The following is a 14,575-nucleotide window of genomic DNA, read 5'->3' on the forward strand; positions in this document are numbered from 1 at the left end:
TTCCAAGTAGAGAAATGTGCCCCCAAATTGTGTGGGGAGACTTGCTTGGGTTTAACTGGAAATACGTTATCCTTAGATTAGTTGATTAGGGCTCCATTTGCCTTGGGTCTCAAATAAGATTTTAAACTTAGCCCCATTCCAAACTAAGGACCCGTTGTGTTTAGGATGGGTCCTTCATCGCTTATGGCAGCATACTGGGTGCAAGTACTGCAAAAGATACAGTTCTCATGGATCATGATATCCTAGGATCTATGATAACTACCGGTACATCTTTTGTCTAAGATGCTGCAGAGACACCTGGCAATTTTGCAAGGATCTTAGCGTCAGCAGGATCACATGTTGCATAGATCTTGTGTGGCTTGGAAACTAATGTGGCAGTACTGATGGGCTAGGGTTGGGGGGTACTGCTTTTGTTTGTTACTATGTTATATATTTTTGTGTTTTTATATTGTAAATTGGCTTGTAATCCTCGGATGACAGGTGGTATAGAAATTTTTAATAAATAAAGTAAGTAATAAATTTAATTAAGCATCCCTGTTGTTTCCTGATAGGTTTGGATAGTGAAAGGAAGTGGTGACTGTGTTGTGGAGGGCTGGCACTAAGCCGAGCCTAACTTTAGAGGTTGGCTTTTATTTTAGCCTGGGAATACTAAGAAACAATGACTAGTGGAAATGTGTATGGAAATATGACCATAAAATGGACTGCGAAGTGAGCAAGTGGCTTCACTTTGCCTTCCCCCTCATGCTGCAATCCTACACATACTGACCTGGGAGTAAGCCTCATTGAATGCAGTGGGATTTACTTTGGAATAGACATGTATAGGATCCAGCTGTAAGTTCCTCTGCTGTCTCTTTTCCCTCTTCCCTTAAGGTGTAACATGTAACCATGTTAAGTATATAGATTTTTACACATTCCTTTTTATGGATGCTAGGAATGCAAATAGACCTTTACCAAAGGTGGCAATTGGTGTAATTAACTTCTGCTGGCACTAAGATGCTGAAGCTTTCCTAAAAAGGAAGAGTAAAGCAGTAATTAGGTCAAGGATAACTTAGCTAACACTTCTGCCTCCTTCCTAGGATCTGAGGGAGAAATGGCAATTTGTGTCTTGCCTGCCATGAAAGCATGCACGGCAGACAGCCAGCCTTCCCAGTGGCCACACCCAGATCCTGGACCTAGAACATCCTGTAAAATATGGTTGGCCCCATCCCTTGCTGTTTGTTTAAGTCCTTTTTATTCCAATAGACTTTTTGTTCTGTGGGGGATATATTTTATCATTCAATTGCTGGTCCTCTTCTTCATTGGATGCTTTATAGAATGATTTTTTAAATGGAATTTGCAAGGGCAGGGTGTAAGTATCTAAATAAATAAATAAACACTCCCATTTTCCACAAACTCTAGTCTATTACCTTCCCTTCTCTCAGTTTTCCTGCAATACATAGTTCAGGTGGAGAAGATGGGCTGACGGACATGCAGAACTGTGGAGAATATATAAAGTGTTGTGGATCTTTTATAACTACTTCAAGTATCTTCTATTTTTGTAGCACTGCATTGGCTTCTGAGGCATCTTAATGTGTCCATAGCAACATGTAATTGTGTCTTGCTGACAAAATGTTTAATATGTTAGGAATCAGTACATACTCATGAAGACGTGCATAAATTTTAAAATGCACACCACACTAGATCTATAATCATTTATCCTTTCTGTCTGCTGTTGGAGGTAGGGAAGTGCCACTCCAGAGAATATAATTCATTGTTCACATCTATCTAAAACTTAAACTTGCATAAAATAGATAAGTTGTCTATTTTTAATAAAAAAACCAAAAAACAATACAATTACAATACAATACAATACAATACAATACAATACAATACAATACAATACTCCTGTCTATAGACATGGTGAAAGGGACTGGTTTGATAGGCCAAGTCAGCCAGGCAGTGTTTCTGTAAGTTGTTAGACTTTGTAGAACAGGCATCCCCAAACTTCAGCCCTCCAGATGTTTTGGACTACAGTTCCCATTATCCCTGACCACTGGTCCTGTTAGCTAGGGATCATGGGAGTTGTAGGCCAAAACATCTGGAGGGCCACAGTTTGGGGATGCCTGTTGTAGAATAAGTGTAGCAGAGTGGAGGTAGAGATGGGCTTCATAGTCCCTATTCTGCAAAGCAACTTACTGCTGTTATGAGCAGAGGTTGTTAGATAGCTGAATGTTCCTACCTCCATCACACACCTCACCCTGGCATGGTCTTTCTCTATAGTGGAGTGGTGTTGTTACTAATTTGTTTCTTGGAATCTTTGCCATCTTTTTGCACAGGTGAAAACTTTAACCATGAACCTTTATTTTATTTTATTGAAAAAGTCAATAAAATTTATTACATAATATTCTAAAATGGAGGAGAAAAATAAAATAAATCCTTTATATTCCAACTAGGAAAATGCCCACCAAATTGGATTTGTTTTGGAATGTATCCATGCCACTAGAACATGGGGTCAAACTCTGGATTCTTACATTTGATGTTGAGCGGTGGGAATCTCCCTACAGTCAGGGGCTCCCCACCAGCAAACCTGCACTGTTAGCAGCAGCCTTATAGACTGCAGAAGTCACAGAGTGGGAAGAAGCACCTTGAATATGGTTCAGTTTCATAGTGAGGAGCAAGGCTAGTGTGGAGGAGCCTGTTAAAAAAATACACCACACACATATCCCAGCTTAGCACAAGTAGGCTAATGGATGCTGTATCCAGTGCCTCAAACAGTAAAATCCACACACTCCTTCTATTCTTCATTTTGTGGACAAAATGCAACAATTACTTTTTTTGCAATCTAAATTAGAAAAATTCACCATGGCAATGAGAGCTGGCACAGGAGAGCCCAAGCTCTCTCTCTTGTCCTAGACTCTCAGCTAGCAAGAATTTACCTCAGAAATTGAAGCAAGTGATTTTGTAGGCAACATCAGAAAATCATTTTATTTAGAATGCAGTTAGCTTAAATAATCAGAGATGGTTTCTGTAATCAGAAATATATAAAGTTACAGTAGCTTTATTCTATAAAAGGAAGCCTGGTTTTCATGTTTTTTTTCTGGAAACATGAAGCCCATACACAATGTCTCATTTGCAAGCAATCTCGATAACCAGGAAATCTCTTAAAAGGTACTGTAACTGTTGAAACAAAGACCACTACAGCCAACCACAAATGAACAACCATACCCTGCACAAGCGACGCTGACAAAAAAACCCGTCCCACATATATTAAGTAAAATAGAAACATCGTCACCTGACCCCCCCCATTCCCCCCATCTACTTCTATCACCCTCTTTCTTCCCAATGTCTCAACAAATGAAACCGAGAGGCATTGCATATATTTCTGTAAATCAAGAAAACCTTTAATAATAAAAAAAGTTAACTGTCGAGTTGATTAAGCATTGATTTTTAAAAAGTTCTTTCAGAATATGCAGGTTGCATTTTGATAGCTTGTTCATAGGGAATTCCTTTTTCTGTTAACAGGATATTATCAAGATGCTATTTGGATTGAAATGCATTAAAACATGAAAACCCAATTCTTTCCTATGTGAAGTCAGATAGGAAATAGGGAGGGAAATAATGTACTAAAGTTGAAGATAAAACAAAGTTTTTCTTTCCTTACGTTCTAGAGGAATGCAGTGCTGTGGATTTGACTTTTTTTTCCTTTTTAGATAAAGATGTGTTATTCTTTGAAAATCTTAATGAAAATGGCAGTCCCACCAAAATGTCTGAAGTATTGCTTGGGAACTTGTCTCTGATCCAAAGAAGTTAGTATGCCTGAGGAAGTAGACACACCCAGGGGTATTTTTTACTCCCTCCACCCCCAGAACAGCAAGCCCCCCCCTCCCTTGCTAGATCAGACTGCTTTTGAAAGTCTCAATGTTTGAAAGAGGCTTGTTATGTGACACAAGGAGGCTGCTATTCAATAAACATCATCCCAAAGCTGCCTTGGACATGCAGATGTAGTTTTATGACTCTCTGGATTTTGGTCACTGTTTCCTTTTTTCTTCTTGGCAATAAAGCAGTTAATTATCATTTTATTGCTACTGGGAGAGTTGCAAGAGAGAAGGATTTCCCTCTGAAGCTAAGGTTTGTATTCACTCTTTATTATTTGAGGAAAGCATATCATCCCTCAACAGCACTTTCCTTCCTGCTGCTTCTACATTTCCATTAGGCAAAGTTCTACTGGATTGTCTTATGTGACACACATTAAAAGATGTAACTTTAACCTGTGCTTGATTACACCTTGTGTAGGTAAGACATGTTTTATTGTGTTAATTAGCTGAGGCCCAGTATAGTGTTGCATATATGAACTGGAAGTTCAAGTTCAGGCATGAGGTGGCTTGGTAGCCTAAGGCAAGTTTGCTGCCCCACAGTCTCAGAACTCCCTCTGTAATAAGGGGATAAAGTTGTCTTACCTTATAGGCTGTTCTAAATATTATTGGTGACTGAGTCAAATGTACAGACATTGTTGTTGTTGTTTAGTCGTTTAGTCGTGTCCGACTCTTCGTGACCCCATGGACCATAGCACGCCAGGCACTCCTGTCTTGCACTGCCTCCCGTAGTTTGGTCAAACTCATGTTCGTAGCTTCGAGAACACTGTCCAACCATCTTGTCCTCTGTCGTCCCCTTCTCCTAGTGCCCTCAATCTTTCCCAACATCAGGGTCTTTTCCAAGGATTCTTCTCTTCTCATGAGGTGGCCAAAGTATTGGAGCCTCAGCTTCACGATCTGTCCTTCCAGGGAGCACTCAGGGCTGATTTCCTTAAGAATGGATAGGTTTGATCTTCTAGCAGTCCATGGGACTCTCAAGAGTCTCCTCCAGCACCAGAATTCAAAAGCATCAATTCTTCGGCGATCAGCCTTCTTGATGGTCCAGCTCTCACTTCCATACATCACTACTGGGAAAACCATAGCTTTAACTATACGGACCTTTGTCGGCAAAGTGATGTCTCTGCTTTTTAAGATGCTGTCTAGGTTTGTCATTGCTTTTCTCCCAAGAAGCAGGCGTCTTTTAATTTCGTGACTGCTGTCACCATCTGCAGTGATCAAGGAGCCCAAGAAAGTAAAATCTCTCACTGCCTCCATTTCTTCCCCTTCTATTTGCCAGGAGGTGATGGGACCAGTGGCCATGATCTTGGTTTTTTTGATGTTGAGCTTCAGACCATATTTTGCGCTCTCCTCTTTCACCCTCATTAAAAGGTTCTTTAATTCCTCCTCACTTTCTGCCATCAAGGTTGTGTCATCTGCATATCTGAGGTTGTTTATATTTCTTCCAGCAATCTTAATTCCTGCTTGGGATTCATCTAGTCCAGCCTTTCGCATGATGAATTCTGCATATAAGTTAAATAAGCAGGGAGACAATATACAACCTTGTACAGACATTAGTCTCTGCATAATGCTACCTTTCTAGAACTGTACAGCTTCACATTGCAGGTGTGTGTGTGGAGGATGGGGGGATCATGTTTGAATGCTCCCCTTTGTAGTATTGTATTTATATGGTAAGCCATCATGTCAAAGAGATGGTAAGGCTGAATGTTGGCTTTTGCCTTCCAGTTGACCCTGAGATGGTGAATGTGAAACAGTTTTACTTTAAAAAAGTGTTACATAACTATGTGATGCCCAGAATCAAAAGGGTCATGTGTGGTGTTCATGTGTGCACCAGGGCTCTTCTGCCAGTTCTTTGTACTCGCATCAAAATCTGCTCTTGAAGCATTATTTGATACGGAGTGATCTGATACAGTGAAAAGGAAAAGGCCAGCATAGTGTAGTAGTTAGAGTACTGGGCGAAGACCTGGGAAACCAGAATTCAAATCCCACTCATCCTTGGGCCAAGTCACTATCTCTCAGCCTAACCTATCTCGAAGAGTTGTTGTGAGGATAAAATAGAGAGTGATAGAAGTGTGTATGCCACTTTGAGCTACCGGTAAATAGAGAAAAGGTGTGATGTACATGCATTACAGACAACTCCCTGTTTGCTTGGGGAGAAATAAACTTAAATAAACATAAGACTGTATGGATCCCAGTCTAATATACTGCAATGAATATATATTTGCAACACCTTTAACATACTTTTTGTTATTGTTTTATCAGCATGTCTTCCAAAAACATTTTTGTAGGTATTGTATACCATTCATGATTGCATAATTTTACTCAAGAAAATAAAACAATGGACAATTCTGAAGAATCCAGGCACAGGATAACACAGTCAATTTCTCCAGTTGTCCTGTGATCCTACTCCATGTGCCATGGGAACTGCTGCACCAAAGTCTTGTTTAACATTCTAGCATGGTACAACTGTAGGCTTCTCGTGCTCAGAAAAAGAAAGTATCTTAGGCTGTGCACACATTACTGTTTATTCTGGCTCCTGTGTGCTCTCACTGCTGTTGTTTGAAGCCATGTGCACATGATGTGAGCCACAATCCATATCTATGCTGTAGTTTCTTGAGCCACTCTGGGCGGCTTCCAACAAAATATTAAAATACAGTAGTACCTCGGGTTACGAACACGATCCGTTCCGGGTCGCAGTTCGTAACCCGAAAAGGTCGCAAACCGAGCGCCATTTCTGCGCATGCGCAAAGCGCGATTTTTGCGCCAAAAACACTTCCGGGTTTGCAGAGTTCGTAACCCGAACTGTTCGCAACCCGAGCGGTTCGTAAACCAAGGTACACATTACTGTTTATTCTGGCTCCTGTGTGCTCTCACTGCTGTTGTTTGAAGCCATGTGCACATGATGTGAGCCACAATCCATATCTATGCTGTAGTTTCTTGAGCCACTCTGGGCGGCTTCCAACAAAATATTAAAATACAGTAGTACCTCGGGTTACGAACACGATCCGTTCCGGGTCGCAGTTCGTAACCCGAAAAGGTCGCAAACCGAGCGCCATTTCTGCGCATGCGCAAAGCGCGATTTTTGCGCCAAAAACACTTCCGGGTTTGCAGAGTTCGTAACCCGAACTGTTCGCAACCCGAGCGGTTCGTAAACCAAGGTACGACTGTACAGAAATCCATCAAACATTAAAAGCTTTCCTAAACAGGGCTGCCTTGAGATGCCTTCTAAAGGTCTGGTAATTGTTATTCTCTTTGACCTCTGGTGGGAGGGCATTATGCATGTGCAGATGGCAGCTTTGTGAATGCGAGTTTGGGGTGGGGGGCTTGCAGACATTGGGAAACCAAGCAGAGAATGCACATTGGGTGAAGACATTGCAATTGCTTATCTGGTGTGTACAGCAATGTTCAAATGCATCTTGAAGCACAGCAGGGGAAAATGACCTTACTGTGTTTTAAACCACTAATGGAGACATAGCCTTATTTATGCATACAAATAAATTTGCCACTGTGAGAATATGTACTGGAATTAATAGCTTCTCAATGTCCAACTTTGCTGCTAAGTAGATTTTTCATTAAGATCTAAAATTAGCTGTGGGCCTTAGCTCTGCTATTCTAACAACAAAAATTTAATTATTCACTTTGAAAGCAGTAGTTTTGACAAGGCACAGGTTTTCTTCCTAGTGAGTCATCTGCATAAAAACATGTTTGCCTAACATTTTAATGCTGCAGTAGCCTTAGTAGTATTTTTATCAATATGTTAAAACAAGAATTCTGCTGCCGGAATTACCTGATAAAAGTAGCTCTTAGATATTGGTTTACTTTAGACTTGCCCAGCCTGGTGTTCTTCATTTGTTGTTGGACTACGAACTCTCTTTGGTCCCAGCCAGTATGTACAATGGTGAGCTATCATGGATGTTTTATTCCAGAGCATCTGGGGCTACCAGGTTGGGGAAGACTGGTGTAGACCATGCCAACACAGCTCTGATAATTGTGGGGAAGAGAATGCACATCTCTTCCACAAAGTAAGTATGTCCCCAAGAGCCCCATTGAAACTAACAAAGTGTCTGCTGATGCTTGCCCACATAAATTTGTGAAGCACAGTGATTCAGGTGGCGCCCCTCATTAGCATGATCTGTGTTCAGGGGTCATTAGAGTTTCAAAACACCTGGAGGGCACAGAGTTCCAGACGGCTGTTTGGCCCAAGTGGTACAACTTGTTAACTTTATAATCTAGTGCAACCCACCAAGGGATTCATAAATGTCTGTTTTTGCTCACTGCCAGACACTACAAAAATGGGAGTTATCAATCACTTGGCAGGCAGGTGATGGGAGCACTTGGCATGGTGGGTCCCAAGAGGTGGGACTGTTTTACACTGGTTCCGATCTTATTTCCAGGATCTATTTCAGAGTATGACATTGGGTGATTATCTTTTGCTCCTTTGGCAGTTGTGCTGTGGGGTGCTGCAGGGTACTACTATCTTGTCTCCAGTGCTATTTAACATCTACATGAAGCTGTTGGGAACCATTGGGAGCAATCTTTAGGAGATTTGGGGTGAGATGTCACCAGTATGCTGTATCAGGAAGTGCCACGCAAGTCCTAAACCAGTACCTGGACTTGGTGGTGGGCTGAATGAGGGCCCACAAATGAAGTCTGAATCCTGGCAAGATTCAAGAGCAGGGTTTATAGTCTGGGGCTACTCCTGGGTCCATCTCTAGGTCTAGATGCCCAAGTAATCTCAGTGGCTAAAGGTACCGGTACCTTTTATCAACTCCAGCTGTTTCTAAATCAGGATAGACCAGGGGTCCCCAGACTTACCGGGCTTCGGGCTGGTGCCCGCGCGGCGGGCCAGAGGACAGGGGAGTGCGCGCGCAGCGGGCCGGAGGGCGGGGGAGTGCGCGCCCGTGCGCATGCGCACACGCACACGGTCGAAAAAAAAATCGCCGAAAATCGCTTGTGCGCATGCGTATGGGCCTCCCCCGCCCCGGAAGTGCACCAGAAATGACCTCTTCTGGGTCGGGAGAGGCCCATACGCATGCGCACAAAGGATTTTCGGCGATTTTTCCCCGATTTTGAAGATCGCCGCCGCGCCGCGCGCTGTAAGAGCGGGCAGCGGCGGGTGGCGGGGGTCGTCGCGGGCCGGATTGGGAGGCTAATTGGGCCGCATCCGGCCCGGGGGCCATAGTCTGGGGACCCCTGGGATAGACTAACCACTGTTAGCCACATGCTGGTAACCTCCAAACTGGATTGCTGCTGTGCACTTTGGTGGGACTGCCCCTGAGGTTGCTCAGAATTCAGCATTTATTGATTGATCATGTTATGCCATTGGTGAAAACGTTGCACCTTTAAGACTAATTAATTTAGCCTCTAATCCTATTTGGGAGCCATCCCCATGGACTTTAGTGAGGGTTAGTTCTGAGTAATATATTGTTATTATGACATTAACCTCTCCTAAACCAAGGTTAGGTACTTTTTAGTTTATTTAGGCACTTAGTACTTCCACAACGACAATGTTTTTATGTCCACACTTTTGCAAGTGAGGAGGCAATGTTTTATCTAAGTTTAAAGTTTAGCATGTTCAGCTATTGGGAGCTGGAAATCCTTCCAGATCTATGGCAAATCACTTGGAGATTTATCAAGTAGTTCAACCCATCTGCCTATCCCTGGTGTGTTTATGAGATTTTATGCAAATCAAAATCTGTGCCACTTTGAAAGATTGGCTCTACATGGTGCCTTCTCCCCCTTTTTTCAGATGATATTAACTGTGTTCCTGAGTAACAATGAACAGATTCTGACTGAAGTGCCAATTACACCTGAAACAACCTGCCGAGATGTGGTGGAATTTTGCAAAGAACCTGGGGAAGGTAGTTGCCATCTTTCTGAAGTCTGGCGCGGGAATGGTAAGCAATCATTTGGTATCCTGAGCAGTAGCTCAATATTATGCCAGGCTTAATAATTTCATTCTTGTTTGAGACAATTGCTGTCTTTCTAATTTTCACCAGCTCTAGCACTATGAACCTTAGGGAAACATACCCATATACTTTCACACACAGTTCCCCCTTAGGCTCAAAATGAGAAGATATATTCAGAATGTACAGAGATGGCTGATAATATGATAATGGGTAAATTAATAAAAGTAGGATTGTCAGACATGTCAATGCTGTGTTATAATGCTGTGCTTCACCCCACTCTGCCTAGCTATTACATTATCACTTGCCCTCTAAATTATCATTAGAAGAGGCATGGTATTCAAAACTAATTTAATAGCACCTGTTTGTGAAGATGGTTTGTATATAGCATGGACTTGCATGTATAGTAGTACCTCTGGTTACGAACTTAATTCATTCTGGAGGTCCGTTCTTAAGCTGAAACCGTTCTTATCCTGAGGCGCACTTTTGCTAATGGGGCCTCCCGCTTCCGTTTGCATCCTGAGGCAAAGTTCGCAACCAGGAGCAGCTACTTCCGGATTAGTGGAGTTTGTAACCCGAAGCGTTTGTAACCCGAGGTACCACTGTAACTAAATATGTGTATTTAGCCTTAAACCTATGGCTAACAAAATAGATGTGATGAATTCATTGGAATGGGAGAAGTTGCCCACCCAGCTAATTCTGGCAGAAGATGAAAGTCTCATATAATTGCTTTAATTACTATAAATTAGCTCTGTATGGCATAATCCCAGAAAATGGGTAAAGAGCAAATTAAAAATCAGTATACCTGGAGAGAGATTAGAGCAGACACTTTTTTCTATATTTAGAATTTTTCTAATATTTAGAAAACATTCTATATTTTTCTATATTTAGAACGGCACATCCCCTTTGATCACATGATGTATGACCATCTACAGAAGTGGGGACCACGTAGGGAGGAGGTCAAGTTTTTTCTCCGACATGAAGAGTCCCCAACAGAAAGTAGTGAACAAGGTGTGTATATTTTAAATTGTTCATTGGTGCCCCAACACCTCATCTTTATGTGACTCAGGTTTGTAAAGACAAGTAAAACTTGCCAATACGATGACAAAATACTTGTGCTGTACTTTTGACTCTATAGTACAGAGGGTTGAAACTAAATAAAAGAATTTCTATAGGGCAAAGCTTCCCCTGCTCCCCACCCATAGGCCTTTACCACAGCTGCTTCTTCCTCTCCGTTGCCTCCCCAACTCTATCCAGCATTATTTTGCTCATTCTTACTGGTGCTGGTTTTGTTTGATCGTTATGCCAGCCCCTACTCTCCCCTTGTTTCTTCTTTTTCCTCTTCATTACCGCTCAAGTCCTTAGACATTTCTGTTTTGCTTTCTCTTTCTTCCATCTATGCACCCATTAAGCTCATGAATTGTAAGAACCTTTTGCCTCTGGACACCACAGCCTTTCTTCCTTCTCCCCTTTCTGTTCCCAAGATCTGCCCCCAATAATTATCTCAGCTTTATTTCTTACAAGTAAGCTGCTAGTTATCATGGTTACAGAGAACATTTCAGAAACTGCTGGAGCAGATATTTGGAAGACTAAAATTTAAAAACCCAACCTACATGAATGACTTCAAAAATAATGGCAGGATTTTGTTGGGGCCTGACAAGGATGTGTAAAGTATATGGATTTGCACACACCCAAAACCAATATCTTTCTTTTGCTAACTGAGTATGTTTCCTTGCACATTTTCAAAAAACATACATTTAAAAATTCAGCAAAAAAATAGGGTTTGGGCTCAGAAAAAGGCTTTTAAGGGACACATCAGGAATGGTTAACAACAACAACAACAACAACAACAATAACAACAACATTTTTAATGGGCTATTTGGGGAAGGCACAAAATCCTCAGGGGCTGGGGGCTGGATGCTGCATACAGGATACAGGCAATGTGTTAGCCATTTCTGACCCTCCAGAGAAGATGCAAACATTCTCCCTTTGGGCATTACATCCAGTGAAAAAAACTATCACTCATACGTACATGCTTGCCAGCACTTCTAACATTCAGAGCCACCTTTGGGCTCCTTCCTAAGGCTAATACCTGCTTCTTCCAACTTCTACATGTATGTATTTTTGCCTTTACAAGCATGTTGTACTTGGACTTTTCTGCAGTTGAGCTTTTAATCCCTATGTTCTTTTGCTACTTGCTCTTCTCTAAATTCCACATTCCTTCCACCCACCCCACCTCTTCTTCCAAAGTCATTACTAGGTCAGTCACTCCCAGTATTATTATAGAGTGAGAGTCTGTAGCTGCATCCCCAAGCAGCTTAGCTGCCAGTATGTAGCAGCAGCAGCCAATCATGCCAGTCTTCATTCACATTCATAGTGGTGATAAAATTATGTTCTGCCAAGCTTCACTATAAACAGGTTACACAAGCTAAGGTTAGTAGAAAATATATCAAATATATAAAGTTACCACTGAGCCTAATGCTTAGTGTACATTTGCTCAAATGTCTAAGCAGCCTGCCTCCTGAGCTTATATAAAACAAAGCAACTATGTTCCTAAGTGCATAATATCTACTAAAAGAGACAATCCAAACATTCTAATCTGGAAGAGGATTCCTTTAGAAATTCATTTCAGATAATGAGTTTGTGATAATGACTGTGTTCGGATGCAGTCCTAAACTCAGGTTTGTTTCACTCGACTATGGTATGTTTGTATATCTCCCCAAACCAACAAACTATGGATTGAAGCCAACTTGAATAAAACATGGGGGGAGGGCAGGTAAGTCCCACCCTGCATAATCGAGCACAAGATGTGGTGCATGCACACCACTTGAATGGCAATGCCCATCAATGGGGGGGGGCTGCCCCCCAACATTTTATTGGGTGGAAGGGACTACGATTTGGCTTGTGAATCTTGACTTGGATTAATTGGTGGGCAAGGCCAGAGGCAAAAGCAGGTGGAGCAGTGGGTGTAAATCTTACCTTTGTACAGAAGGCTAGTTTCTACACACACTTATACACCCCTCTGTCCTCCATCCGAACAGGCAAGGGACATTTTCAGAGTTCATTGACACATTCCAACCAGGAAAAAACACCCCTAATAAAAGCAAGGACTGTGAGAAGTATAACCCAGGGAGAGAGGGTGGGGTGCAGGAAAGTTCAGAGTGCCAAATGGGCTGCATTGGGCCTGAGGTTCGCCACTGCTACACTAATTTCCCAGGAAAACATTGGTAAAATTGTCAAACCTCACATCAGATACCCCAGATTTGCTTTCTTCCTTCATGGAGCAATACCAAGAGTGGTTGGCTGAGTTCTTACAAGTGAAGGGATGGGCAGACAATTATTGGTGGGAACTAGTTAAAAGAGAGGAATGACTTTACCCTCCCTGGAACAGTAGCAGTGATAGTGGCGAGTGCTCTTTACACAAAATGGGATGTTGTTTCATCCAGCAAAAGTGATGGTGAATTTTCAAGGGGTAGGAACAGTGTTTGAAGTTTCCCAATCCTGTCTATCCCTTCTATATTTCTCCACAAAGATAATTACTTGATGGTTACACCACAGAAAAACTACTCTGATTACATTGGTTTCAGTGGTCATTGTGTAGCTCTTAACTGAGCTTCAAAAAGGACTAGAAAAACAAATACCTGTACCACCAGAAAGTTGGAAAACATTTACTCATAAATTGTTTTCATCAAATCAAAATATGAGTTCTTGTTTTGAGATAATGTTATTTAGAAAAGTTGACTAAGCTGTTTCAGTAGAAGCAATGCATTTCAATGTTCTAACTGTATTCTTCCCAGGACGGCAGACTCAGAACCAAAGGAATGGAATCAGTATACCTGTGGAGAAGCGTTCTGAAAATGGGGTATGTGGCCAATTGCAAAAGCAAGATATTTTATGTGTGGGTTTTTTTCATTTTATTTGCATCTTCAAAATATTAATTTATACATTTTCAACTACTGCTATGTAATTCTGGCCGTATATCTTTTATAACACTTAATGCTAAGCGGGAGAACTTTATATTAGGAAATTGTACAAAGAAGTTTTATCAGAACTGTTTGGCACCTTGCTTATATTGAATTTCCTGTAGCCTTCAGTTTATAATACCTTGGAAATACTACATGTTTCTACTGTATACCCAGAATGAAAAGACATGTAGCTGTCTCACACATTTACTCAGGAAGGCCTGCTGGATCAGACCAAAAGCCAGTCTATTCTAGTTTAAGTAGTTTTGGTGGTGGTGGTGGTGTGTGTGTGTGAGAGAGAGAGAGAGAGAGCGAGAGAGAGAGAGAGAGAAAAGGTCTTTCACTCACTCCCCCAGAGATTCTTTTAATCTTTGTGAGACATGTGAAATTTAAGAATATTAGAGGTTGTGGTCTTACTTTAAAATGTGGGCAGTTTCCCCCTCCCTTTTCTTGTGTCCCCTCCCCCCAAGACTTGTCTGCTCCATCACATTCAAGGCACACGTGCTTGGAAGTACGTACCACTGAACAAAGTGGTAAGAGTTGGGTTATTAATCTTTAGTGGATTCTAGCGCAATATGGAAAGCAGCCCATTTGTATGGTTGGGCTAAAATAGGCAGAGTAACATTTAATTATTTGAACAATGCCAGTCTAATATGTCTGTGCTCAGTTTCTGGCAGCAGGGCAAAAGTGGATTTATAGGCTTAAGTAATTAACCAGCTTACCATTTTGTAATTCATTAGGATTATTTATTGTTTTTGGAATGCTGAATATTTTGCTAGCACAAGAATAAATATAAAAAAGCCAGCCTGTGTAAATATTCCCCCCCCGTAAAACCTATTCATGCATATAATCGATCTAT

The 14,575-nt window shown here is 41.6% G+C and overlaps 1 protein-coding gene across 7 annotated transcripts in view; it reads left to right on the forward strand.

Moving 5' to 3' along the window:
- Positions 1 to 14,575, forward strand: part of PPP1R13B (protein phosphatase 1 regulatory subunit 13B) — a 67,679-nt gene that overhangs the window by 14,498 nt on the left and 38,606 nt on the right. For 2 of the 7 annotated variants that reach the window (XM_035105104.2, XM_035105111.2), the window contains exons 2-4: positions 9,598 to 9,745; positions 10,646 to 10,765; positions 13,552 to 13,616. In XM_035105104.2, the coding sequence (XP_034960995.1) occupies positions 9,598 to 9,745; positions 10,646 to 10,765; positions 13,552 to 13,616 (333 nt within the window). Of the gene's footprint in view, positions 1 to 6,730; positions 7,871 to 9,597; positions 9,746 to 10,645; positions 10,766 to 13,551; positions 13,617 to 14,575 lie in introns of those variants that run through there. The other 5 variants (XM_035105088.2, XM_035105084.2, XM_035105096.2 and 2 more) reach the window with 5 other exon arrangements.

This window comes from Zootoca vivipara, chromosome 1 (assembly GCF_963506605.1).
Source record: "Zootoca vivipara chromosome 1, rZooViv1.1, whole genome shotgun sequence".
NCBI lineage: Eukaryota > Metazoa > Chordata > Lepidosauria > Squamata > Lacertidae > Zootoca > Zootoca vivipara.